The sequence below is a fragment of the Caenorhabditis briggsae genome (assembly GCF_000004555.2).
Source record: "Caenorhabditis briggsae complete genome, chrX, whole genome shotgun sequence".
In the NCBI taxonomy this organism is placed as follows: domain Eukaryota; kingdom Metazoa; phylum Nematoda; class Chromadorea; order Rhabditida; family Rhabditidae; genus Caenorhabditis; species Caenorhabditis briggsae.
In genome coordinates, this window is record NC_013491.2 from 7,461,426 (window position 1) to 7,488,234 (window position 26,809).

General features: G+C 37.4%; 6 protein-coding genes across 6 annotated transcripts; 5 read left to right on the forward strand and 1 right to left on the reverse strand.

The window, feature by feature from the left end:
• Positions 1 to 1,511: 1,511 nt before the first annotated feature.
• Positions 1,512 to 2,615, reverse strand: CBG11810 (the record flags this gene model as incomplete). Its single annotated transcript, XM_045239376.1, has 3 exons — positions 1,512 to 1,706; positions 1,757 to 2,230; positions 2,361 to 2,615. 3 exons carry the CDS (start codon positions 2,613 to 2,615, stop codon positions 1,512 to 1,514), a joined length of 924 nt encoding a protein of 307 aa, XP_045094675.1.
• Positions 2,616 to 8,612: 5,997 nt separating this feature from the next.
• Positions 8,613 to 10,146, forward strand: CBG11811 (the record flags this gene model as incomplete). The annotated part of the gene is made up of 4 exons (XM_002648742.2): positions 8,613 to 8,868; positions 8,915 to 9,090; positions 9,216 to 9,470; positions 9,946 to 10,146. The coding sequence occupies 4 exons, from the start codon at positions 8,613 to 8,615 to the stop codon at positions 10,144 to 10,146; spliced, it is 888 nt and encodes a 295-aa protein (XP_002648788.2).
• Positions 10,147 to 10,572: 426 nt separating this feature from the next.
• Positions 10,573 to 11,764, forward strand: CBG11812 (the record flags this gene model as incomplete). The annotated part of the gene is made up of 5 exons (XM_002648743.1): positions 10,573 to 10,713; positions 10,788 to 10,866; positions 10,914 to 11,173; positions 11,287 to 11,445; positions 11,495 to 11,764. 5 exons carry the CDS (start codon positions 10,573 to 10,575, stop codon positions 11,762 to 11,764), a joined length of 909 nt encoding a protein of 302 aa, XP_002648789.1.
• A 948-nt stretch (positions 11,765 to 12,712) lies between these two features.
• CBG26804 lies at positions 12,713 to 13,430 on the forward strand (the record flags this gene model as incomplete). The annotated part of the gene is made up of 4 exons (XM_045239377.1): positions 12,713 to 12,784; positions 12,847 to 13,043; positions 13,108 to 13,261; positions 13,308 to 13,430. The coding sequence occupies 4 exons, from the start codon at positions 12,713 to 12,715 to the stop codon at positions 13,428 to 13,430; spliced, it is 546 nt and encodes a 181-aa protein (XP_045099212.1).
• A 756-nt stretch (positions 13,431 to 14,186) lies between these two features.
• Positions 14,187 to 15,154, forward strand: CBG11814 (the record flags this gene model as incomplete). Its single annotated transcript, XM_002648744.2, has 4 exons — positions 14,187 to 14,402; positions 14,453 to 14,649; positions 14,891 to 14,978; positions 15,026 to 15,154. 4 exons carry the CDS (start codon positions 14,187 to 14,189, stop codon positions 15,152 to 15,154), a joined length of 630 nt encoding a protein of 209 aa, XP_002648790.2.
• An 8,325-nt stretch (positions 15,155 to 23,479) lies between these two features.
• CBG26805 lies at positions 23,480 to 24,514 on the forward strand (the record flags this gene model as incomplete). Its single annotated transcript, XM_045239378.1, has 1 exon — positions 23,480 to 24,514. The coding sequence occupies one exon, from the start codon at positions 23,480 to 23,482 to the stop codon at positions 24,512 to 24,514; it is 1,035 nt and encodes a 344-aa protein (XP_045099213.1).
• Between the last annotated feature and the right edge of the window lie 2,295 nt (positions 24,515 to 26,809).

Below are 26,809 nucleotides of genomic sequence, written 5' to 3' on the forward strand. Positions count from 1 at the left end.
AAGCAGGCTTATCAACTCTTGGAAAAGTCTACTAGAGCGGTGATCGAACGTGCCCTCGTCACGTTGTATCGTCACGTTTGCTCTTCTCGTTTCCGTCCTCTCAAATTGCAGTTCTCCTCCAAATCCGAACGTGACACCTTCCTCAAAGGATTCAATAAGATCAAGAACGACGAGCCACTCCTGAACACCATCGAGCCCAAACTCAGAGCCCGCCGTGACCTGACCCGTTCCGAACTCGAAACCCTTCGTGCATCCAGAAAGTTCGTATACGATGAGAACCTGAAGGCGAAGACCTCCATCCATATCTCGCCCTCGTTTATGGTTCAAGAAATGCAATTTGCGCTCCCTCAACTCCGATCTCGCCACCATCGACTGGGACCTCTCATTTAGTACTTTGCCTTCTCCTTCCGAAAAATTCACTAAATTTATTGATATTCTTTCCACACTTATTCGTAATCATACTCCTCTGCTTCCTCCACCCAAATCCAAACCCTTTTCTCTACCATTTCGAAAGCTTAAACGGGCAAGGCACCTCTACTCCACTCCAAGCTTCTTAAAACTCCAACTACGGCTCCCAGGAAAATTCTCCATGTTCGAACTCGTATCAAACCTCTCACTCGAACAATCAATAAGAAAATGGTAAGTGACGAATTCCGAATCCTCTCAGCCCCACACTGTCGTTCTGCCCGCGCCCTCTTCAAAAGTAGAATTATATCTTCACCTAAAGTCCCACCTCTTTCTGCTAATGGCTGTCTTATAACCTCTGAACACGAAAAATCCACCCTTTTCACCAAAACATTCTCTTCTAATTATAATCATCTCACTTCATCCGCATCCATCACTCCCGCAATAAGTCATCAGCATCTTCCTTTTTCTGGCTCTGACCTTGAAATCTTCGATCCCTGGATAATTAAGAAGCTTCTTCGCAAACTCCCGCCTCGTTGTGGCTATTCTCCCCATTCGGCCAATTACTTTATCATTAAAAAATGCGCCACCACTAGCATTACCTTTATCGATTATCTTCTCTGACTCACTCTCCACGTCACATGTACCCGACTATTGGAAACACGCAGTAGTCGTTCCCATACCAAAAAAGGGCCCTCCTTCATCGCCCGAATACTATCGCAATATTTCGCTTATTGACCCATTCACTCGAATTTTCGAACGATTGGTATGTGATCGCATCAAATGGGAATTCCTCCATCAATTCAGTAGTCTTCAACATGGTTTTCTCTCCAACAGATCCTGCACCACCTCTCTAGTTCAATTTTTTTCGAATTATAAAGCTACTCTTTTGAAATACAATACACTAGACGTCGTATTTTTCGATTTCCGCAAAGCTTTCGACCAGGTACAGCATCAACTTCTCATCCAGAAACTTGCTAGCTTTGAAGTCCCTAAATCTTACGTAGCTTGGTTCTCCTCGTTTCTCTCTGGTCGAACGTTCTCTGTCAAAATCTATGATTTTATTGGACCCCATTCCTCTGTCATTCCCTGATAATAACCCTGCTTCACTTCTTCTTCATATTCCCTTCATCTCCATGCGCCCCATAACTCAGGTTACCATCCTCCATCATCATGCGCGGCCTTTCTCTTCTCTCTCCCAACTCTTCACTATTTCCACACTCACCTTGCATATGGCACTTGTCCTCCATTGGCATACGTCGACGAGTTGATGGTCCAGATGGGAAAGCGTCTCCCTGTGTCTGAAAGCCATTTTTTGCACTATTCTCATCCGTACTTTCTTTGTTCTTACCGATTCTCGAGTAAGAATTCGATTGCGAATTTCCCACCTTCCACTTATCTTCCTCCTCATACGGCCGAACTCGCTCTTCCATTTTAGCATTCTCATCTTCAGTTTGTCCTCATTCCACTGCTGCCGCTGCTTTGTGAGTTGAGCCTGTAACCAGTTTTTCTCAGTTTCAGTTGCGTTGACCAATTCATCTAGAGTGGCTTTTTGCTTTTTGATGCTCTCAGTCTTTCGGAATATCTCCTCCATGTCTTCAAGCGCATGTATATCCATATTCTCCAACCAACTTACCAGACGACTTTGCTCCTCAGTAACCTCCTTAACCTTCGTGGAGTCAAGGCGACGTGGCGATTCGAGCCGGTTTCCATCGGTCGGTAAGTCAAGAATTTCGTTTTCCAAGATGGCATTGATGCGTTTCATTTCGACAATTTCGGAATTTTTTAACTCAATCATTCCATTTTTTCTTCTCAATGCGCTTATCTAACGGTTTTAAAATTCCTTCCAAATGACTCAATGATCCTTTTGCATATTTCATCAAATTATCCAGTGCTTCCTTTCTTGCATCCTCATCTTCTTCTGCACAGCGCTGTTTTTCCCACACCATTCTTACCTTGGTGCTCTTCTCAGCTTCCGTAGCAACCCCTTCCTCTACTCTTTCGGCTCCTCCGGCTTTCTCAGCTTTCTCCGCTCCCTTCCGATCCTCAACCTCTTTCATTTCCACATCATCGGACACCGTCTCCTTTTGCACTGGCCTTGGCATTTCCCAGTTTAGTAGCTCGTTGACTAGCGACTCGTTCGGATTCTGCGGCAACGTTGATGTTTCCATCCCGTTCGACGAAGTCGGCGGTTCCAGAAGGTCATCCATTGGTTCCTCCGAAACTTGCTGCAAAATATTCAAATTTTTACACTTTTCCAAGTAGAGATGCTATTTTGCGCAGAAAACGGGAAGAAGCAAATTTGAGCACAACAAATCGATAAAATACCGATGCAATTGATACAATTGCTACCAAATGGCTGATTTTCAGGCGAAAAGTCAGTTCCCGACACAAAACTTCACGAATTCTTGTTGAAAAGCAATCAGTTCTTCTTTGAAACACTTCCTTCTTTTGACACACAATTGAAATCCCAAATTGGCAAAATCGAACAATTTCCAATTTTTGACTCGACACTCCTTCGAACTTCGGTAATTCCTCACACACACACGCTGGCGAATCGTTCACCACTCCTCTCCACTCACTCGCGACGTCGATTCCAGTACTATGTCCTCCGATCCTTAGCTAATCGAGCTAATTTCACTCCCGCAAACTGAGAAAAGTGGCTAGAAGCTGCCGGTGCCCGGACAGAACGCCTTCTCAATTTCCAAGAGATGGAAAATCGCAGAGAATATGGCAAGAAGCTGCCGGTGGCCGGACAGAACGCCTTCTCAGTGAAAATCGATAAAAACGGCAAAGAAACGGGTGAAAACGACAAAGAGACTGATAGAAACGAAGCAAACAAGAGCAAAAAAGCGATAGAACGTAACCAAGTAGAAGATTCACACAAAAGACCGAAAAAGTTCCGGAAAAAGCCTTTGGCCCCCAAGTAATGTAACTGAAAAAGGATTCCAGAAACACTAACTGCTAAAAGACACTAATGAAAACAACGAGATGCAGAGAGAGAGTGAGAATCACAGACAAACGCTATGCACTCACAGAACCTCTATGCACTCAAAGAGACCTGTGTAACCTGAAGACTAGAAGACACTAAAACACAGAATTCCTATAAAACACTATTTATTGAATCAACAATAAATCAACCTATTAAAGGTGAGTTAAAACAAATGGAGGCGTCACCAGTGTGAACGCACCCCCAAGCAAGAACTGAAGGGGAAACGATGAGAGAGACCACGAGGGGAGATGCCCAGAGAAAACAGATAAGTGTCTGTTGGCGCGCACTTTAAATTCTTACTGTCACCCACTTTCGTTTGTTACTGTCACCCACTTTCGTTTGCATGTATTTATCGGGGGAGATTTCTCTCCTGTAGACTTGGAAAGAGGGTGAAGAAGATAAAGAGAAGATAAAGAGAAGTATAAAGATAAGAGAAGATAAGAGAAGATAAAGAGAAGAGAAGAGAGAAGAGAAGACCTACCGGACAGGTGAATTTTTTATTCAGTTTTTGATAATGATTGTTGAACTATTGAAGACACTTCTTTGGTTTTTTTTTCTCGTAGCAAACAATTAGACATTGTTTGGATTTTTAATAGACCTTTGAGTGTATATTTTGGTTCTAAGTTAGAAGTTCAAAATATAATTCAAATAATGATTTTCAAATGTTATCCTTTTTATTTTAGGATGACAAATCTTGGATCAACCATTGATAGAATCACTTAGGACAAGCTTCGATTTGATTTTTTGTAGATTCCGTAATATTCTAATCATTCCACGGCGAATGTCAACATTCGGAACAACAAGGAGTCTGATGAGATGAACCAGGATTTACTTTTCATTGTGCAGGTATCTAAAAAAGAAATTATCGTTCTGAAGCTGATGTGATTTTTACATGATGAAAAACGAAGGTATTATTCGACCACGCTTTCCAATTTTTCATCGCTCCAAAATTTAAAAACGTGAGTGGGATTCAAAATGTATTTCTCAACATTTTTAACCCAATTTTCTTGGAAACTACCCAGAAAAGGCACTTCTCAAATATATACAGTACTGACAAGCAAGAAATACGCAAACTGTGTTTTGACTGTAACTTTCTTCAAGTTAGAACTAAAGCGTCAATCTTTCCTGTAGAATGTAGCAAATCACCCGAAAAAAGATGCAAATGTGTTTTCAGATTGAAAATAAAAGAAAAAATTTTAGCGAAAAAATTCACATTTTGGCAAAATTCGGATTTTTTTGAAATTTTTTCAAAAGGCCGGAAAAAAATAGAAAACTATCATAAAAGAGAAATGCGACATTGTGAACTAGTTTAGATAGTCTTTAACCAAATACTGATTTCTACTGTTTCCGCACACTTTAATTACCTAAATCCATCAAAAAAAAATTTTCCAAAAAAAATTTTTTTCACCATAGGGGGGACCCTTATGATTTTTTTGGAGAGGCAAAATGTGCTGAAATTTTTCTGAAATTTTTATTCCGATTGTTTTTCGATAAACTGAATATTCTATTGTGTTCCCCACGTTTCTCTGATCACGGGCATATAAGTTTCCTCTATGTTTTCCTTTTCTAGCACCCTCTTCTGATGTAATGAAGTGTGGTGCACGCTCTTTGCGGAAGGGCAAAATTAGTACTGGGACCACGTACCAGGGACCGCGACCATTTTTTTTTCAACCTATATTTTTTCCCACATGATTCTGGTTCTGTGCAAACAAAAACGTCTTGAAAATTCAAGATGGTACGTGAGTTATTAACCATCTAACTGTGGTGCGCGATCCCACCTCCCCCCTCCTTTTTTACTACGCAGAGAGCAAAGGTCAGTCGATGAGGAGGGAGTTCATTCGTGTGTGAACGCTTCTTCCTTTTTGGTGCGCTCTCCGCTCTTCCTCCCGCTCCCCCCGGCTCCCCGCTTCTTCCGCGCGCGCGCGTTTTTTTGCGGCGTTCGTTCGTTTCTTGTTTCTTTTGTACAGTTTTATATTAATTATGGTTTTCTTGCAGGAAATATTGGAAATATTCAAGATATACAACGGCAAAAACGGCGAATCAACAGGGACACCAAAAATATGAATCTTCTGAAGCAGAACAGTTCAATAAGGTATACTTTTTTAAAAATGAGAGTTTTGTTACAGTTTTGGATGAAATAAGAAACAAAAGAAAACATTAATTAGATTTCAAAATAGTTTGAAAAATATTTAATTAGTAAAAAATATTTTTGATTCCAAAAAAAAAAAATTTTTTATGAAAAAAATTTTTTTTTTGAAAATACTAGAAGATACAGTTTTAAATTGATAATTAGAACTGCTTTGGAAGTAGTGAATTAAATGAAAAACTACGAACTATGTTAACAATTTTCGTTTTTGAACATATTTTCGAAAAATTTTCATTTGAAATTTACAAAAAACCACCAAAAAATGAATTTTTTTTTCCAATTTCAAAAAACTCGATACTCAAATTACTAGAACAAAATTCAAAACGGAAGTAGAGTTTTTAAAGTAATTGAATAAATAAAAAAAGATAATTTGAATTAAATATTTAAGATAATCGGTGTGGCGAATGAATTGTGGCTCCTCATAAACGGGATTCTGGCTGGTGATGGCGAAGAAAAGGAGAGTGGTGGAACCGATCGATGGAATGGCATCAGTGATTCGGATATCGATTAGAAGTCAGGCACTTCGATTGGAGTGGAAGTTAGTTTTTTTATATTTGTCCCTTTAGGACGCTTAGGTTTCTTAGGTTTGAATTTCAGGTGGTGAGTTTGAAAAAAATGCACGCGGTGGGAAGAGAAGGGGGTAAAATGAAATAGTAACTGACTTTTTTTCCATTAATGGGATGAATATAAATACTCCATTGCGGGTGATATTTTGCTCTTTTTTTCGGGAGTTTTAAAATTTCGGGGGAAATAAGAACTCAGTTTTAGATGAAAAATAGGTTTTGGGATGCGAATCTAAAAAAAAGCGATAAATTTCGGAAAATTTTATTCAAAAAAAAAGGCGTTGGATTTTATAAAATTAAATATAAACAGCGACGTAATTTTGAAAAATTCAATCAAAAGAATGACGCTGAAAAATAAACTCGCCTTGAAAAAGGCTTGAGAATAAAGTGCATCATATTGATGCAATATCATTTCTATATTATTTTTTTTCATATTTCAACATTCGAGGAATGGACCGATCGAAGATGGAAGGAGGAGGATTGTTAAAAAAGAAGAGGCAAAACGCCATTATCAGTCGTTGGAGGAAGTTGGGAGAGTTTTGGTTATTGTGTGATTAGATGTGTGGGGAAAAAAACTAAGTTTAGGTGACTTCAGGAAACATCTAATCACAAAATAATTGAGATTTTTCCTTCAAATCTTCAATTTGACTGATAATGTGGTATGCGATCGATGCCTTCGGTAGTCAGTCCACTTGCTATTCAGCATGATGAGAAAATGACGCCATTTTAATTCCATGAGCGTGTGATTTATTCAGATATAGTCTGAATGAAATCATATTTTCGTATGCCACATCCAGCCAATAGCAAGTGGGTGCTCAATTGGTGTCTGGGATTGTGGGAGTCTGTTGGACTAGGATTAGGGCTCCGATTAGGTTTAGGCGGATATTTCGGTCTTTTTCGAGTTGTCGGGATCTTCAGTTTACCGCGATGGACTGCACGCTTCTTATACATGTCTCTCCCAACCAATTTTGAAATTTTTCACGCCTTCATTGCCATCTTCGTGTGTTAGGTTTTGACTTCAATTGGATTTTACACGACAGTCGACTGGTTGGATCCGCTGTTTTCCTGAGGTTTCTATGTTCTTTCCTTGGACTCTTTCTGTTTGTGTTGTCTGGACTCATATTTCTGTATTTTGGACTCCGTTTTTTTTCCAGAAATATTAATCAGGATTTCAGCAGCTCGTCTGCAAATTCATCGCAGTCGACGTATTTCGAAAGAACAGTGAAGTTTCACTTTACGATTTTTTTCAAGTTTCAATTTTGATATAGTTTTTTTTCAGGTGGAAAATTTTGGAAATCAGATGGATTCTCACCATTGTTCAAGAAGCTACACAGAAAAAACCACAAGTCGACTTTCGGAAATTTTATTTCCATTCTATTATCTTTGAGAAAACTTGAAAATTTTGACAGAAATAATTTTCACAATACAGTCATTTTTTGAGACTTTGAAATTTTAAACTCCTTAAAATTTGAGCTTCGGAACTTGAGACTGCATTAAACAAAAGCGTCAAGTTCTAATCACTTAGTATTTTCAAACATTTTTTCTCGGATAGTTTTTCTAATTTTTTAAATAGCAAGTTTCAGATAAGGATTAGAATCTGAACGTTTTTAACTTTTAAAGTTTTTTTAAATCTGATTAGCTAAATTATTTGCACTTATCATCAGTTTAGCTCAAAAATTTTGATATTCTCTATTTAGACTTAAAAATTAGATATATTTCCCTTTTTTGATTTCAATGCGCGCTGCGGCAAAACACTCGAAGGTGGGCGGAGCTTAGGTTTGGTAGCAAAATCATCAAAGATGCATATATATTTCGTAATTATTCTCAGGCCCATTTTGCTCAAAGATACATTTCATCGATAATCTACTTTTTTAACATAAATCTGCAAAAATTGCGAAATTTGCAATAAAACCTACGAAAACTATCAAAAAACCAAAAAAATAGGACAACAAATAGTTATAAAATACATGCTTCTTTGAGTATTTTGTCTACTGGACCTTAGCTCCGCCCACTCTTGAATTTTCGGCTGAAATTCACATTTCAATTAGACCTTTCTTTCTTCCAATAGTTTCTATTCCGTTTATTTCAAAAAAATTAGTTTCAGCACGCTTCATTCTTTAAATTTATAATTTTCAGCCGTCACTTCTCTTTTCTTTGACTTTCTGAAACTTCTCAATCGTTGAGGGTAAGTTTGGAAGAAATTGTAAGAAATACTGGTTAAAAAATTTTTTCCCGAGTTTTATCGATGAATATATCCAAGAGAATTTTGAAAAGACGTAAAAAACAAGGGTGTGATCGATAGAATTTGAAATTCTGGAAACGTTAGAATCGGTTTTTTCTGTTTTTTAATATCCGCAGTTAGCAAATTTGTTAAGTCTTTGAATATCGTTTTTTTTTAAAAATAATACCAGTCATTATTCGCGGTATTTTTCAGAATTTCAAATTTTTAGTCACACCTCTGTTTGAACAAAAAATTGATAGTTACTCATCTGTATTATTTTTTCAGATGAGTTTTGTAATTGGAGAGGTTATTGATGGTAAATATCACGTTAATGCAAGAATTGGAAAAGGGGGATTCGGAGTGATTTTCAAGGTCACCGACTATGTCGATCTGCGTGAGAAAGCACTGAAAACAATTGGTGGATCTGATCCAAAAGATGAAGATTACTTGAACGAGGTGCACGTTTTGACTTTTCTGGCACCGGTACCTGGAGTTCAGAAGCTTCAAAATCATTTCACGTACCGCAACAAATTGTGCTTGGGTGAGATCAATGAATTCTCGAAATTCAGAAAAAAATTTCATTTCAGTTCTCGATCTTTATATGGTGGATATGGTCACGCTTGCCGAAAACAAGCTCTTCTCTCAATCACTCACATCTAAAGTTGGCCACAAATTGACTGAGATTCTCCGTGATGTCCACAATTTTGGAATCATTCACAGAGATATTAAGCCGGAAAATTTGATGATCGCCTTGGTTGGGGAGGTAAGCTTAGGACTGAAAATCTTTTTTGTAAAATTCTGAAGGATTTTTTCGCTGATTGTTTTTTTGTGAATTTAAATGCTATACCTGATTGTCGTATCTTCAGTTTGGAAATCTGATCATTTCAGGCAGCTGAAATTAGACTCATTGATTTCGGGATGGCATGTTTCTTCCGTAAACCCCACGGATTCATTGGAAAAGTCTCAGCCGACGACTACGTGTATACTGATCCTGCTTCTGCTGCACTTGGAATGGCAATTGGGAAGAAACCATCCAAAACTGACGACTTTGTCATGTTGGTTTATACTCTGATGAAGCTCCGCAGATTGAATCCATTCCAAGCAGAGACTGGCAAGCAAAGAACCGATCTCAAACAACAGTTTGTGAGTTTTCAGACCTGAAGAACCTAAAAAAAATAGTTTTCTTTTAAAAAATCAACTGAATAGAAAAATAATTTACTTTTCCTTAAATACTCCTCTTTTCATAAAATAGGGTTCAGTTTTCTGTTTACACCCATTTTTTGAAAAGTTCTCCCTCCAAGGATATTATGTCTTGATAGCATAGTATTCTAAAAGCGATATTATTTAACTGTAAACCCGGATTTCGTTGCTGTACCACTCAAAAAGTAGTATTTTGGAATAACTAGCATGAATGTATACAGCTAAAAATTTACATTTATGTGTTAATAATTAAAATTTTCTAGTCTATCTCAAAAAGAGGTAAATCATTTGAAAAGAGGAGAAATATTTTCAGTACATTCTATAATTCAATTGATTTTTTTTATAGTAAATCATTTTTCTATAAAATGTTCTTGCATAAGGGCTTTGGAAACTTGAATTTGTAACAAATTGTTTTCAGCATGAGAACCCGGCTCGTATCCTAAAACGCAAGAATCGCTTCCTATTGGGCATTGCCAAAATCATCTGCGAGAACGCTGTTGACAACGTTGTCAATTACGAGAGTATTCTGTATTCTCTGAAGAACTCTGCCAAGTACAATATGGAGAAGCCATTCAAACTTCACGTCGGACGTCGTAACAAAATGTCTTTGCGACCATAATTTCCATCAGGCTATCTTCTCTTTGATTTTATTCTCTTCTTATTTCAATTTCACCATGATTACTTATTTTCCAGACTAATGGCATAAGCCCATTTCTACCCCTATTTTCTGATAGTATTGCTACTGGTTCCTAGTTTTTCTTTTGAGGTCCTTTTTTTGTAAATTAGGGTCGTTTCGAATTGTAGATGGGCCGGAGTAAGGACACGAGCCCATTCTTGACTTCCCCACATTTTTCCAGTGACTTTCCGGCCAATGCGGCATTTCTTCTTCAAATCGAATAAAAAATCTGTACCATTTAAAAAACAATTTATAATTCATTATCAATTTGAAACAGTATAACTCATACTGCAATTTGTATCTGTTACATTTTTGAATGTCATTCTCTTTCTTTTCTCTTAGTATGCCTTATTAATTTTTCAGGCATAAATGTCTTCAGAGTACAGTTGCCCATTCGATGATCTCCTGATCCTTGACTTTGAAACAACTTGCGAGGAAGGTGTTTTTGATCACCCGGTTGAGATTATTCAGATGAGTGTTGTCGTGCTTAATATCACAGATAAACTTATCGTGAGTTTTTTGTTTTGCTTTTTTTCATTAGACACTAGACAGGTAATCAGCTATGACTAAACTTTAATTTGCAGAGAGAAGATGTTGTGTTCAACAAACTGGTCAAACCAGTCGTCAATCAAAAATTAAGCCAATATTGTATTGAGCTGACTGGTAGTTTTGAAGTTTGCTGTGAATCTTCAATTATATATTTTTTTCAGGAATTCAACAAGATGCTGTTGACAAGGCTGACATATTTTCAGTTGTCTATCAACAATTTCTTGAGTGGCTCAAAAAGCACAACTTGGACGAGCGAAAGTTCGCTTTTGCCTGCGATGGTCGCCAAGATATGTGGCGTCTGGCACAATATCAGTTTCTGCTCATTAAGGAAAATTTTCCGGCAATCTTCAGACAATGGATAAATATAAATAGAATTTTCCAAGACATCGCCAAAGAAAAGTATCTTTCAATTGCTGGACGCGTAAGTTATTTCTATTCCTCGGTTTCGTTTTAGAATAGGGCTTCACGGTATTTCTAACATAAGTTTCCTAATTTTAGAGTTTCAATACAGAAATGAAAATGAAACATTTCCAGAGTAACCTAGAAAAAATGTCCAATTTCTTTGAAATCAAGTTCGAAGGACATGCTCACAATGCAATGGACGACGTTAAATTCCTGGCTCAAGTTGCTAAGAAGATTCTTGACACCGGACGTTTCGTAACCGTCAATGAAACTCTCAACTGCATTAGTGGCGTGAGTTCAGAAAAAAGTCGAATTTTTAAGCCGTCAAAATTTTTTTCAGTGGAGAAACGTTCCGGAAAACATTGATCCAAATTGGAAATCGGACATGCATAAAACGCATAAAATCATCGCCAGAGCTTTGCCACTCGTTTCTGTTGTCAGAAGACGTGCCTATGATCCAGCAGAAGACTATGGAATCTGCTTGTTCTGTAAGAAATCAACGATCGATATCTGCGTTGGACGAGTTCACAAGCAGTATCCAGCGGATATGTATTCTCAAATCAAGGATCCATCCGATTTTGCCACTGTTGCTGGACTCAAGAGAGATTAAGACAAAAGTTCTCTTTGTTAATTCCCTGTTCTCCTCATCAACTATTCTATTTGCGTTCTTAAAGTAGACTACCCTGTGTTTTTCTCTTTCCCACTGTTCCTATCAGTGATCAAATCCGGAACATGTGGATTTTCTTTGTGTTCCGGTTTTTTTGTAGACATCAAGTGAGAGATTCACATACTATTTTTTCTGAATTTCATTTCAAAACGTTCTCTTTTCAATCCATTAGAATGTTTCGATATTTTCGCGCCCCATCCCTAGATCCAATCTAGAAATTTCATTAACTTTGGAAACCCAATATTCTTCCCCTATTCTGACTATTTTTTTTCTATTTCAATTCCAAAATGATTACCCATTCTTCAGAATAATGATCTGAATCCTCTTTTCTTCCCCCTTTTTTGTAATAGATGTCTTGCTACTGGTTCCTAGTTTTTCTTTTGAGGTCCTTTTTTTTGTAAATTAGGGTCGTTTCGAATTGTAGATGGGCCGGAGTAAGGACACGAGCCCATTCTTGACTTCCCCACATTTTTTCCAGTGACATTCCGGCCAATGCGGCATTACTTCTTCAAATCGAATAAAAAATCTGTATCATTTTAAAAACGATTTCCAGTTTATTTTTAATTTGAAACAGTATAACTCATACTGCAATTTGTATCTGTTACATTTTTGAATGTCATTCTCTTTCTTTTCTCTTAAAATTCTTTAAATTTTTCAGAGTGTATGGTATGGTGAGCATCATGGATAAGTTTGTTATTTTCTTTTTGAAGATACCAATTCTTGATTGTAAAATTCTTGAAAATAATTGTTTTAACAGTTTTCCTTTCTCTTATAACTATAAATTAGACATCGTTAGTATTTAAAACAGATTTTAACTCAATATAATGTTTGGTTTTTCACCTAAGTCAGATTTCCAAGACAGAACTAGGTAATCCTAAATATTATGTTCAGATGATGAGAACTCTTCCTTTGACCACCGACGGAATCACGCTGGACAAATTCGAATTTAATCCTGATGTGAAGGTGAGTTCATAGCAGTTTTTTTCTTACTGTAGATGTTTTTCAATCAATCAACATTTTTGTAGATTCAGTATAATGCTGGTTTCCTAACATCTGATGTCACCATTCTCAACAACAACAAGTCTGACGTCTTTATTGCCTGGAACAAACACGTCTTCGTTTCCGTCACCCCTCCAACTGCAATTATCCCAGCTGGCACAGATCAGGAGTTTCGTGTCACTGTTGAGTTACACAAAATTAAGAATATCAACCCAAAACTGATGTGAGTGAAACTCTTGAAAGTCCAATAGAAACTAGCATTTTTTCAATTTTAAGATCCAGTTCAGAACATGTTCTATTGCACCCAACGAACTTCTCGCTGAAGACATTCGAAATTCGCTGAGACTTCAACAACAATTATGCTACGGCAATTGTCACGTCAAGAATTTCTACCTAGTTTTTGAGCGATTCTCGCAGAGTGTGTGGTGGGATGAGTCTGTCGTGAGTAATTTGTTTTCTTGATATTTTGCATATTATTTCTCTTCAGCCCACTTATGGGCGTGTTCCGTATGAGGATCTACCAACACATCTCCAGCGTGTCTTCACGTGGCCACCAATGCCACCACCGCCTGGGTCAGGATGCGAAGAAATTGCCGTCGAAATGGAATAGGATTTAGGAGCTTTTTCGTTAACTTGTGTCGTTGATTGTCGTTTTTTTGAGTTTTCTTCCAGATCTCAACATGATTCTTTTGTTTGATTATCCTTTTTCTTTGCTTTTTCTGTTTAATTTAACGTAATCCTTCAAATTCAGAGAATGAAAATCTGTAACATCAGAATCATTTTTTATTTGACTTGAGACATCAAATCAACAAAAAATCTTATCCGACAAGGGAACGTTCTAGAACGGTCTCTTGAGAGTTTGCTGAAAACTAGAACGAAGTACATTCTAATATGCTGAAAATAATTTTCAGCAATGTCTAATCCCCATAGGAAAGTGATTTTCGGAGGAATATTTTCCGGTTTCTTATCAAAAACATTTGAAAATTATATCGGGGTTCACGATGGCTATGGAAAACAATTACCATTTCAAAAAAAAAACATTTCCATGTTTCATTTCCATTTTCTTTACAAACAATGGTAATAGTTTTCTCGTTTCATAGAGAGGTCACTTCGTTCCTAGTCATCAGGTAATTTCGACGACGACACTCCGCTCTCGCTAAACCATGCGCGCTCTCTCTCTATTTACACACTATTTCCCCCTTCTTCTCTCTTCTCTTCCCGCCTCACCTACTCCCTTCCTCGGTATTCTCATTCTTGTGTGGGTTGTCGTTCCCAGTTGCTCTCTTTTTTTTTCTATATTTTTGCTCTCATTTCGTGCTTTTTCTCCACCATCAGCATAATTTTTTCAGTCATCACAAGTTTACCAATGGAGTCATCTAGCCCGCATTTAGAAAACGATCAAACTTATGAGCAAGAAAAGACGGAGTCAGAGGAGAATGAGGTGGTCAAACAGTTGATTAAACTCAAAATCAACAAAAATGCTCAAATGATCAGAAAGTTTTACGATGGCAAAACGAAACCGATTAGAATCGCTGGAAATGCAAAGGTATATCTGGAACCGATTACTATCAAAAACTGTATGGTACGTTTTCGTGACCAATGATTTTATGGTAAACAATATTTGATTTTCAGCAATTCAAGAAGATCAACGATGCTGTCTGCAACTATATCTTCAACGAGAAACTGTACTTCATTGCTAGTCGTTCGCAAGAATTTGCACGTCTTGCTTATTACAACGATGTCGCCGTTGGAGGACTTCTGATTATGCCCATTAAGGAAGGAGATGGAACGTTTTTCCTCAATCTTGGAGTTCTGGAGCCATATCAGCAGTGAGTTCGAGTTTATTAGATTTCAGAAGTTTTGCAACAGGAAGCTTTGCGCATGGGATATTTCGGTATAAGCAATAAGCAACCATGAAAACAAAATATAGCTCATCGTTTATATTTTTTTGTTTTTACATTTTGAAAAAAAGCAGCTGGTAATTTTCCGTAATTATTGTGCGGTTAGAAAAGTAAATAATAGATTATGAGTTACACTTTTAAAAACTTGTCTGTTCATTTTACATTTCAGATGCGGCATCGGCACAATCATTCTTGAATACGCACTCAGAGTTGCTCAAATTCTCACACCTATCAAGGCGTACCATTTGCAATTGCAGGTAACTCAAAGGAAATTATGCAACCTAAACAGAAAATATTTATTAAGGGAAGTAACGAACGCGCTATCAAGTTCTACGAAAAGCACGGATTTGTCAAAGGTAAAGATATTATCGAAAACTTCTACACCGACGAACCAAAGGATGCTCTGTTGTACATCAAGCAGTTCCGCGAATGAACTATCACAAGCTAAAACCTGATGACCTCTCCAATATTTATTCACAACATTCCTTTATATTTCATTATCGGTTATCCAGGCTCATTAAGTTTATTTTATTTTCATTCTTCCAAAATCTCACGTTTACATATTTGTAAATTTAATATCAACTGTCTTTTTCCCAATTCTCAACAATTCATTTAAAAGCCCATGTTTCGTATTTAGTTGGAATCTCATTTATCAAATGTGTCGAATAAACTTTCGGGATGATATCATTTTAGTTTTTGAGAAAAGGGTAAAACTCTGAGAATCTTGTGAAACGAGTTTCAATTTTGTAATCCGAACGTTGCCTCTCCGGAGACAACATGGCTAAACACAAACGATGAAAAACCACAAAACGACAAGCCAAAAAATGATCTCCGCTATGTCTCAAAAATCTATTAGTTAAAAGATTTGAAATTGAGAAATTCGAAAACCCATAAATTTACGAATTTTGTGATTCAGAAACTAGGGAATTAGGTTTTTGTGAAATTCGGAAACTTGGAATTCAAAATTTTCAAAAGTTTCAGATATTCAGTTTTTAACAAAATTTTTGAACTTGACAAACTGTATTCTTCCAGTTTACAAGTTTTCGAGACAATAACTTATGAAGACAGATCGTGATAAGCCTTGTGTCCTATTTTCCGAGTTAGAGCATCTACGGTAAGGCATTATTGGAACATGAAAGATGCTTTTTTATGTTTCTGATATTTACGAAATATTCTTGATTATCTTCGAAAACGCCAGAACAACATGATACTTTTCAGAAAGTCCCAAATATTTTTGTTCATTTTACAAGAAATAAGAATGACCGCGGAAAAAGCATAAGAAATATCGAAAAATAAGGATAGTAAATCAATGAGTGTTGTAGACATCGACAAAAACGGTGAGACAAGTTTTTTTTTGGATTAGAGTTTGACGCTGATGACATCTCCGCTGGCTCTTTGGAAGGTGATTGACTTCCCGTGAGCATCTGAGACAATTCTAGAAAACAAAACACATTTTATTAATTAAAAACTTGTTGGAATGTGGCCGTCGTTGAACGTTCAGAACATTATCGACGGTTTTGAAACAAGTCTTTGAGTTACTCGCATAACCGCTTCGAAACCTCAAATCACTTTGAAGCTTCCATTCTTTTCAAATTTCATAATCATTGTTCAAAAGCAATCCAATTCATAAATAAATAATTCAAATGAAAGTGACTTGGTTCCGTGATTAGAATTTACATCAACACGGAAGAAGAAAATCTAAGAGCGGAAATTCGAGTGTTCAAAGATTGAAGAAAATACCATAAATTACTTTTTTCCATCACTCTTTTTACTGAAATATTGAGCTTCTGAGTTCGTTTTTGGAAGGTGCAGACATCACCTCCAAACAAAGTTTAGAAACACTCCACACTTTTTCAACCGATTCTTTTGGTTTCATCAACAATGTTACTTAATGAGTTGGTGGAAAAAGACCCTCGGCAATCTTCTCAAAATTCACGCGGGCTGCCCGGGTTCGGTTCCCGGTCGATGCACCATGTTTTAAAACTACATTGGTTTATTGAACGATATAGAATGATACAATAGAGGGGCTTTTATACTGGTTACATGATAAAAAATTTAATCAAAGAAAGGGATTGCGGGGGATGCAGTGCACATTCCCCGGGGAATCACCATCAGAAGAGTGCGATTTAGCACACTCGAAGCCATCTGCCATGACAACCGAAAAGTGTAATAGATCACGATACGTTCCAGTCTTCCAGACGGCCAAATACTTTTTGATTGCTTCTCCGGACAGTTCGGAGTTGAAAAGGCGAATTGAGGTGATGTTCATCGACAGCAGATGTTGTTCTGTGATCCAATGAGAATGTTCAAGATGGAATGAGATCATGGTCATCGAAGTCATCAAGAAATTGGTCGGATTGAAGTTGCGAGAAACTTGGAGCAGAGAGCAGAAGTTTCCTCTTTTAAGATTTTACAATATCCGTTATGTAGAAACATTGATAAATTGAATTTCCCAAAATTTCGAATTTTCAAGAGTTCCTACAAGTTTTCAGTTAATCAAATTTTCTGGGAATTTTGAGAATTCTATGAAATGTTCTAATTTCTTTTATTCATGAATATTCTGAATTTTCTTGAACTCTAGTCAGGCATGAGACATGTGGAACAGATTGGAACTGACAAGTGTACATGAATTATGCTAGAACGACAAATTGCAGTTTGCAACATACGTATTTTGGATTTTGAATACACAGTACCGGTCAATAAAACATTCACAAACTTGTTTTTCAGTTGGTTTAAACCTATTTCAGAAGCCTCGAGCTCAACTGTCAAGTTTCCGATCACTTTTTGCATTCACAGAGTTTTTGAAAATTTCTTCATTTCAGCTGCTTATCGATTCTCGATAGACGATTTTCCTGGAGGAAAAATCTGTCAGACCAAGTTTGGTCTTACACATTATGCACAATTTGAATACATTTTATTTGATTTTTGAAAATTATATTGTATTTTATAAAACATATTTTTCAGTTTTTGAAAATTCCTAGTTTTTCAGCTGCTTTCTGAATTCTTAAGCACGCTTGCTTTTTAAAATTTCAGTACAAAAAAGTGAAAAAAGGATGTCTATCAAAAATCGCTGAGCAGCTGAAATAAAGAAATTTTTAAAAATTCTGTGAGTGCAAAAACTTCAAGTGATCGGAAACTGGACAATTGAGCTCGAGGCTCCTGAAATAGGTTTAAACCAGCTGAAAAACAAGTTTGTGAATGTTTTATTGACCGGTACTGTGTATTCAAAATCCAAAATACGTCGGTTGCCAACGGCAGTTTGTCGTTCTAGCATAATTCATGTACACTTGTCAACGAGTCTTAATCTGTTTCACATGTCTCATGCCTGATTTTTAATTACCCCCCTGCCGCCACCTAGTGGAGTCTGACTATTATTAGGTTGGCGGGAAAGTCTTTGTCACTTTTTCAATAGTTTATTTCTCAAAGAAAAAATAACCGAATAATTAATTATATTGTCCATCATTATCAACAACATGTCTCCAACGTTCCCTCAATTTATGGATTCCATTGCGGTAGAATCCAGCCGGGCGTGAGGCAAAGTATTGTTTGAGTGCCGCTTCGACCGCTCCACGGGAATTGAAGCTTCTTCCTTCGAAGGCACGTGTCATATCGCCAAATAACCAATAGTCGGAAGGAGCAAGATCAGGAGAATACGGGGGGTGAGGGAGAACATTCCATCCATATCCCATCAGCTCCTGCTTCACTTGTTTCGAAACATGTGGGCGAGCGTTATCATGTTGATAGTAACTTTCTTGTCTTTCAGGGCCGAACGGTCGACTGCTTTCTTGAGGTTTCGTAGTTGAGTAGTGTAGAGGTCTCCAGTTATTGTTTTGCCCTCGGGCAGAAGTTCCCAGTAGATGGGGCCGTCCACTCCCCACCACACAGAGAGCATAACTTTTTTCGGATGAAGGTCGGGTTTGGGGACATCCTGTGGGCTCTCTCCTTCTCCAACCCACTGGGATTTCCTGTGGTGATTATCGTAGAAGACCCACTTCTCATCTCCGGTTATTAGCCGGTCCAGCCATCGATCGCCCGCGTGGAGAGTGAGAAGAGTAATCGAATCGTCGACTCGGCGGTCAAGGTTGGCTTGAGTCAGGTGATGACGTATGAATCGACCAAAAAGTTTTCTCATTCCAAGAGACTTCAAACCTTCAAGGACTGTGCTATGGTGAACTCCGAATGTGACAGCTAGTTCACGGCTAGATTGAAATGGATCCGATTGCAATGCGTGCTTCAGCTTGTCCAAATCCAACTCACGGGGTCTCCCAGAGCGATCCTTTTCATCGAGCGAGAAGTCATCTTTTTCGAAACGATGGAACCAATTGCGAATAGTATTGTAGTGAGGGGCATGTGTGTTGTACACATTCTTCAAGAAAGTTTCCGAATCCTTCATCGTGGTGTGAGATAGGAAGAGGTAAATCAAAACATGTCTGATGTGAATAGCAGTGGGAACAAACATATCGTTTCAATTACAGATGAGGAGCAGGGAAGGAAATGGGGACTTGTTTATATGGAAGGTTCTTATCACCTTGTTATTCACTAGAGTCGATATCATACACAGCCTCCATATACGAGAACAGTGATTAAACAAACAGAGTGACAAAGACTTTCCCGCCAACCTAATAATTGTCCCATGCCATCGAGCCTGACTAACAATTACTCCATGCCGCCACCTCATATATCTCATATATTAACCTTTCATCAATTACTCTTCTAATTCTTTATGTTATTTGTCACTCATCAAAAACCTCATTAGATTATCAAGATGACTTTTTTGGTGAGAACTGGTTTCAGATGCCCACTTGAGATAACACTGCCTCTTCTCTTTTGATTCTCACCTGCCTCCCCCTCCCCTTTACCTGCTTCCCTCATACCTCAATTAGGAATCCCACATGTACTCACAAGGGAACCACAACACCTCGTCAGTTTGGATTTTGATGAAATTTTCTGTATATGTCAAGGATAGCCTATCTAGTCATCCCTGAAAATTTTAAAACACGCTTGCCAGTTTCAGCCGATTTATATCAGTTTCAGTACCAAAAATCGCGTTTTCAGTGCAAAAATAACGATTTTTAAAGGCGATTTTCTCCGCTTTCATGAGGTTCCAGAACATGAAACTTGTTTTGCTATACTCAGAATTATGTGTAATATCATATTTCAGACATTTTCTAAAAAAATTTTTTTTGAAAAAATTTGAGATTTTTTCCACCATTTGGGTGGGTGATTTTATCGAGCTTTTGTCAATTTGGAAAATCTCCTTGAAAAAGTAGTGATAATTGTCTGCAAATATTATTTTACAACTGATAGGTAATCTATTTTTTGATTGCACGCTTTTCATTATTCATTCATGGTCCGTATAGGTCCAGAAACAGAGCTTCAAAACCACCACATTCCAGTGATTGAACCTTCAATTTTTTTGGAATTTTTTTGAAAAAATTTTTTTTCTAAATTTTGTCTCTACTCTCTTGAATTGAAAAAATTTTTAAACATATGTCAGAGGGATCCTGAAATGTCGCAAAATAAGAAAACAAAAAGAAAGAAAAAAGAAAAAAACACTAGAGGGTCCGAACCCACAGCTTTGTGACTACTGGCGCCCACCACATCCCCGACACCACGCCGTCGACATTTACTATTGATTCGAAAGGCGCTTAAATGTCAGGCCCTCTTCAAACTCCTTTTAAACGGATTTCGGGGATGAAATGTGTGGTAAAGCATGCAAATCAACGGATTTCAGTACTAAAACTTTGGATGGATATAACTCTGCTGAAATTGACGAGCGTGTTCTAAAATTTCCAGGGATGTCTAGATAGGATATCCTTGACATATTCTGAAATTTTCATCAAAATCCAAACTGACGAGGTGTTGTCGTTCCCTTGTCAAGTATATGCAACATCTGCCGGCCCACCTTCTATTTTACTTCAAAGTGTATTAATTCCTTCAGCAAAACATTCTTTCTCACATTTATCCAGCAGTTTTTATTAAATTTTTCAGATAAGTAGTGCCTCCCAATGGATTCTCATTCAGAGCAAAACAAGATTCCAAGAATCAATTTTTCCCGGAACTCGGAGAAAGTAAAACGTGTTATGTCTGAAAACCCATTAAGAAACATAACAAATCAAAGTTCGGATCTTAAGGTACAGGTATTCTCAGAGTTTGTTTTCAATTTTCGATGAAATTACAGGTGAATAAAACATGCGAGGATGCCAAATTGATCCATTCAGACATAGAATCAGTTTCGACAATGTTAAGCTAAATGGATAGACATGTGAGTACTTGAATGACGAAAAACAACAACAAAGAAATCAAGGCCAAGCCGGTTTTGGGACCAACAATCAGTAAGCTCCTCGATTACCCTCATGACTTCAAGAATGCATCGAAAGTATAGTACATAAAAAGTAAGAACGGGGGAGTTCAAAGTGGCGGTGGCTCCTCATCGTGTGGAAATCACTAAAGTTTTGCGTAGTCCAAATAACCATTTGCTAATGTGATTTTGGAATTATTTCTACAACATTTTTCGTTTTAATTTTGAAATATTGTCTTTTCCATTTCATGTCAATATTTTTTCACATCAACCAATTCTTCTAACATTCCCTCTCACATTTCAGCAAGTTAATTACTATTTTTCTGTTTTTCTATTTCAATTATTTTCTGAGAATTTCAAATATTAATTTTCGATCATCTTCTGAGAACTGTCCAAGTAAACTGTAATAGTTCTGAGTTGTGGGAAAACCTTGAAAAACAGAATGAATTACATCATGCAAAAAAAAAGATCCATACATTTCAGGAAAATTTAAAAAAGTTAAAAAAATCCTAAGTTTTCTCGAAAATTCAAGTTTTCTGCTTCCTGAATAACCGAAAACAAACAAAAACAGCAAGCATTTATCTGAAACACACTTGGTTTTCATTTAAAAAGTTAGATTTTATAGATAATGAATAACAAATTAACAGGATGACATAAAGTTGTTGCTTCATCCGCAGTAAACTAAAATTTTAAATATGAGGTGTTTTAACAGTTTGACAGCTCCTTACAATTAGTTGTTAAGCTAAAAATTATGTGGAAGAAATACCAAAAAATAAAGAGCAGTATGAGTTACTTATTGGGTCTCATTTGAAAGCTAAGACAGAGCTAAATTCGAACAATATGTTCAATTTTCGGGAACAATTTGCAGAAGGAAGTTATCTTCCACGGCGGCAATCTTTCATCTCTCTTATATCTGGTGTCCTCTCAATTTGAAAAAAACAGAAAAACACTAGTTTTCTTTTCCGTCTCTATTACAGTCCATACTATCTAAGCATCAACATGTTTTGTTTTTTTCACCATCTGGCGTCCCTTTTCTCTTCATTGCCGGTTCTTTCGATTTTAGAAGAGACGGAAAAACATTCGTTTTCTTTTCCGTCTCTATTACGACCCATACTATTTGAACAAACACAGGCAAGGAAGCATAGATTTCTCTGTGTCTCTTATGCATCTGCGCACACAAGGAAGAAGAAGCAGGCAACCAACAATTTCCTCATTTCTACACGATGACGACTTCTTGAATAGACGTCTCCCTGTTACCTTATTTTTTTCTCGATTTTCACTTTATTATTATATACCATGAGGCTCTTACTGAATGAGCCTTTTCTTTTATTTTTTCTCAGAATCAATTCATGGATTTTAATACTTGGAAATAGGTGAGTTTTTTTCAAGGTTTTTAGTATGTGATCCAGTTTATCAATTGGCATAACTGATTTGTAATTTCTAGTATTGTGGACCAATATTGCAATTATGCTCTCAATGTTTGATTCCCACGTAATATCTAGAGACTGGTAGGTTTACAAAACTAAAAAATTTTTCTCGTAAAGAAAATTTCAGAAAATTGTAAGAGATCAAAATTCACAAATTTGAGTACGTTCAGCTCTTCGGAATGATTCAAGCCGTTCTTTTTTTCATCGATGGAGAAATTCTTTTTTGAAACCATCATTCGACTTCACAGCGAAAAGCATCACTCATTCTGCAAAAACTGTACCGGAAGATTCTGGTCAACAAGAAGAGTGGAAAGGTAGATTAGTTCATTTTTACTACAGTTCCCAAACATTGATTTTTTACCAAAGATCAATAGAATACTTCTGCGTCTACCGCTGCTCCATCGATCCCATTTTGGAGGATGGCATTCCGGAAAAATGAATTGAAATTATTTGGAAGAATACCATCTCGTGAAGTGTCCCACTCGATCAACCACTGACCATCAAAATTGCAGAAAATATCCCATTCTTCTTTCTAAATTATTGAATTTGATGTCCAAGCTTTTTCGATTCAATTTTTGTGATCGCTAATTTTTTGCAAATCACAACATTTGTGATTGATTTATTGTATGTATACTGTGATTCTATGAACTTTGTTTTCATATCATACGCAGAAAGTGTTGATCGTCAAAATACTGAGATCATTGTTGATTCAGGAAAGTTTTGGAAGCTGGTGCACGATTCCAGTTTGACCATCTGCGATGCACGGGGAGTGGACGATCTTCAAAAAAATGCAAAAATGAGACGAAGTTGTTCACATTAGATCTGGGATTTCTGATTCCACACCATTCCAGACTGAATTCGAAAATTCCGACATACAGGGTGGCTGAAAAGTATTGAGACACTTGTTATGATGGCTCTTGGCACAGTGCCAAGTCGTATTTTCGAAAAGTTTCGTATTATTTCGAAAATAGGGAGCGTATATAAGCCGACATTAGAGCCATTTCCCATCACTTTATCTCTTCACGAAGTTATGCGAGCTTCTCCTCATCGCCAAACCATTGCCAAGCTGTTCAACGACGGCATCTCCACCGGTGACATCGCTCGAAGACTTCTTCTTCCGAGAGCAACTGTCTATCGAGTTGTGCAACAATTGAAAGATCGAGGACATGTGTTGGAGCTTAAGAAAAGCGGAAGACCTCGTACTGTCAACACTCGCCGGACTCGTGGCATCATCAAGAAGAGAATCACACGAAATGATGCGGTCAGCATGAACCAAATGGCTTCATCGCTCGGAATCTCAAGACAATCGGTTCAATCCATTGTGAAAAAGGACTTGGGTCTGAACAGTTATCGGCTCCTTCGTGGCCAATACCTCACAGAACAGTCCAAGAAGAATCGGCTCGAAAAAGCGAAAAAGTTGCTCGACGCACTCAAGGTGCGCCGCCTCTCTGAAGTCATTTGGACTGATGAGAAAATTTTTACGGTTGAGCCGCTTCCGAACCGACAGAATGCTCGGCAATTGTTGTCAAAGGACGAAGCAAAGTCCCCAAAACGTCGTCTGGCCTACAAGAGACTTTTTCCAAAGTCAATGATGGTGTGGGCTGGATTGACGTCGGAAGGTAAAGTCCCATTGGTTTTCATTGATAGAAATGTGAAAATCAACTCGGATGTGTACCAAAAGTTGGTGTTGATGGATGTTTTACGTCCGTGGGTCACTAGCCACTTTGGCCAGCAACCCTTCATTCTTCAACAAGATTGGGCCCCGTCCCATGGCTCGAAATCCACGAAAGCTGTTCTCGACGCTCATTTCCCTGGCTACTGGGGCAAGGACATGTGGCCCGCTTCCTCGCCCGATCTGAATCCACTCGACTTTTCCGTTTGGGGATATTTGGAGGAAAAGGTGATGGCTCGATCGCACCCAAATGTGGATTCACTGAAGGCCGCTTTGCTCAAAGCATGGGATGATCTTGACGATGACTACCTCCGGCGCACCGTCGCTTCTGTTCCAGCTCGTTTGAAGGCGTGCATCAAGGCCGAAGGCTCGAACTTCGAATATCTCCTCTGATATCTTTTTTATTACTATCATTTGTTGAAAAAATAAATCTGGTTCTTTTGTTGAAACTCCATTTTTGAAAATACAACAAAAAACAAGTGTCTCAATACTTTTCAGCCACCCTGTACATTGAAAATGTTTTTCTAGGCCTGAATATGGCAAGTGTCGTTTGATTCTATCGCATGTTCATGATACTCAACGTGAGCAAACATTCGAGTGATTCGCAGCTCAAAATTTATATTTGACAGTAAAGTAAGAAATATGAATACAATGTCAGGGGTAGGTAGATAAAAGAAATGAGAAATAAATGAAATAGAGTAGAAATCGAAAATTAATCAATAACGCCATTTCCACTTGCCGTACTCATAGTATGCTTCTCCAGAGCACATGGCTTCAAACTTCCAATCGGCCTCAGCCTTTTCCATATCTTCTTTCGTGAATTCTTTGTTTTTCCACGCCTTTTGAAGGTTTTTCTTGATTGCGTCGAGAGAATGCTGCGCTTCTCGGAAACGACTTCTGAAGGAATCCGCATATGATCGATTATGAATGTTTCTTCTGTGCGAATGCATTTTTTGCAAAGTCTTAAACTTTTGGATCTCTTGAGTGCTTGTCGGTCTTTTGTAGAATACTTAGTATTTGGCTGTTTGCTCGTAGTGGTGACTGTTTTGACGTTAGACGTTTTGGAAGTGTCTGAAAAAAAATCGAAAAAGTTTCGTTTTTAATTGATTTCAAAGTTCAAACTATGGAAAAAGTGATCTTGAGACTGGGGAGATTCGAGTTGAGAATGTCAGTTTTTGGTCAGTATAGATCGATTTTCAAAATTTAATAGCTATTGAATAAAAAATAATTACCTTTAGAAGTAGACAATTCGCTAAATCGGGTCGAGCGGCGTTCACGGAGGCGGTTAGTCATGTTGTCTAGGTGATGATGTTGACAGTCTGAAAAGGTTAAATTCGAAATATGTATGGTTGTGATTAATTTCCTCAGTTTGCAATGTTTGTATTTTCTGAAACTGGTTGATCGTATTTTGTTTGTTTGTTTTGATTATTCTATTCTGTTTTGATTATTCTTTTTTATGCTGCCCTTCCTTTTAGTGGTTTGGCAGAATTTCCTCACCTGGAATTTGGACTCGGTTCTTATTAGGCCCGCTGTTGACAGTGTTGAATGATTTACGGCGCTGATTCATGGTTCCTGGTGTTGATTTTCAGAAGATATAACGAAGAAGTTAGTACTGCAAAAAAAAGTATTCACATTTCTGGTAGATTGTGAGAAAAAAAATTCCAAAGTAATAGACGGTGTAAAAACAGTAAGAAACTGAGTGACGGTGATATTTCTTAATTGTTTTTTTTTCTTAGGACATGAGAACGACTGTGTAAAAATTGAAAAAAAGAAACTATCCACTACAATTTTTCCAGACTATCAAATGGGGACTTTTAGAGCTCAGATAAGGCGTGAGATACGGCGTGAGTACCCGAAAAAAATTAATATGAGCAAGCGAAAAACACAAGAATGACACGTCCATAATTGGCGCGCACAACACATGAACCCACCGCCCATATCATTGTTGTTCGTGTGTTCGAGTCTGCTACATATTGCGCGGAGGATAATCATTTTCTTTTTGGTAAATACCGTAAACACTCTAATAGAACGCCACCCGGACCGTCCGTTTTGAGCCTAAATATCTCACTTCTTTTGAAAGAAATCAAAATTTTATCAACTGAAAAATGTTCATCATGATATCAGCAACATTTTAACATTTTACTCCTCTTTTCATAAATAGGAGTACTAATTTAGTTTGCTGTTCATGCCCAATTTTTGGGAAATTAACATTTTAAAAAAGGTTTGTAGTGTTAGGATATAATTATAAAATAATATTATCTAACTTCAACCCCGATATTTGTTGATATTCTATTCACAACTTTGAATTTTTGAACCAATGGTATGTATTCTAGAAAACTAAAGTATTTTGTCCAGAAATCCAAATTTTTCAGTTTATAATAGTTGAGAAAATCAACCTCAAAGTGGTTTACCTATCTCAGAAACTGGTAAATCATTTGAAAAAAATGACTTTCAGCAAACTTTCACGCGTCGATTTATTTTTTGGTATAGAATTCAGTAGATTTTTCGAGAGTATATCTTCAGTTAATGTTTATCGATACGACTTTAAAACAAAAAAATTGCGTTACTTTTGAAATTAGTTTATTATTCCTCTCAAATTTCATTTGTTAAGTATTATTTTAATAAACTAAAAACAAATTCACGTGTTTTTGTAATTACCACCCAGCAGGGTTGCAACCGGCCGGGCCG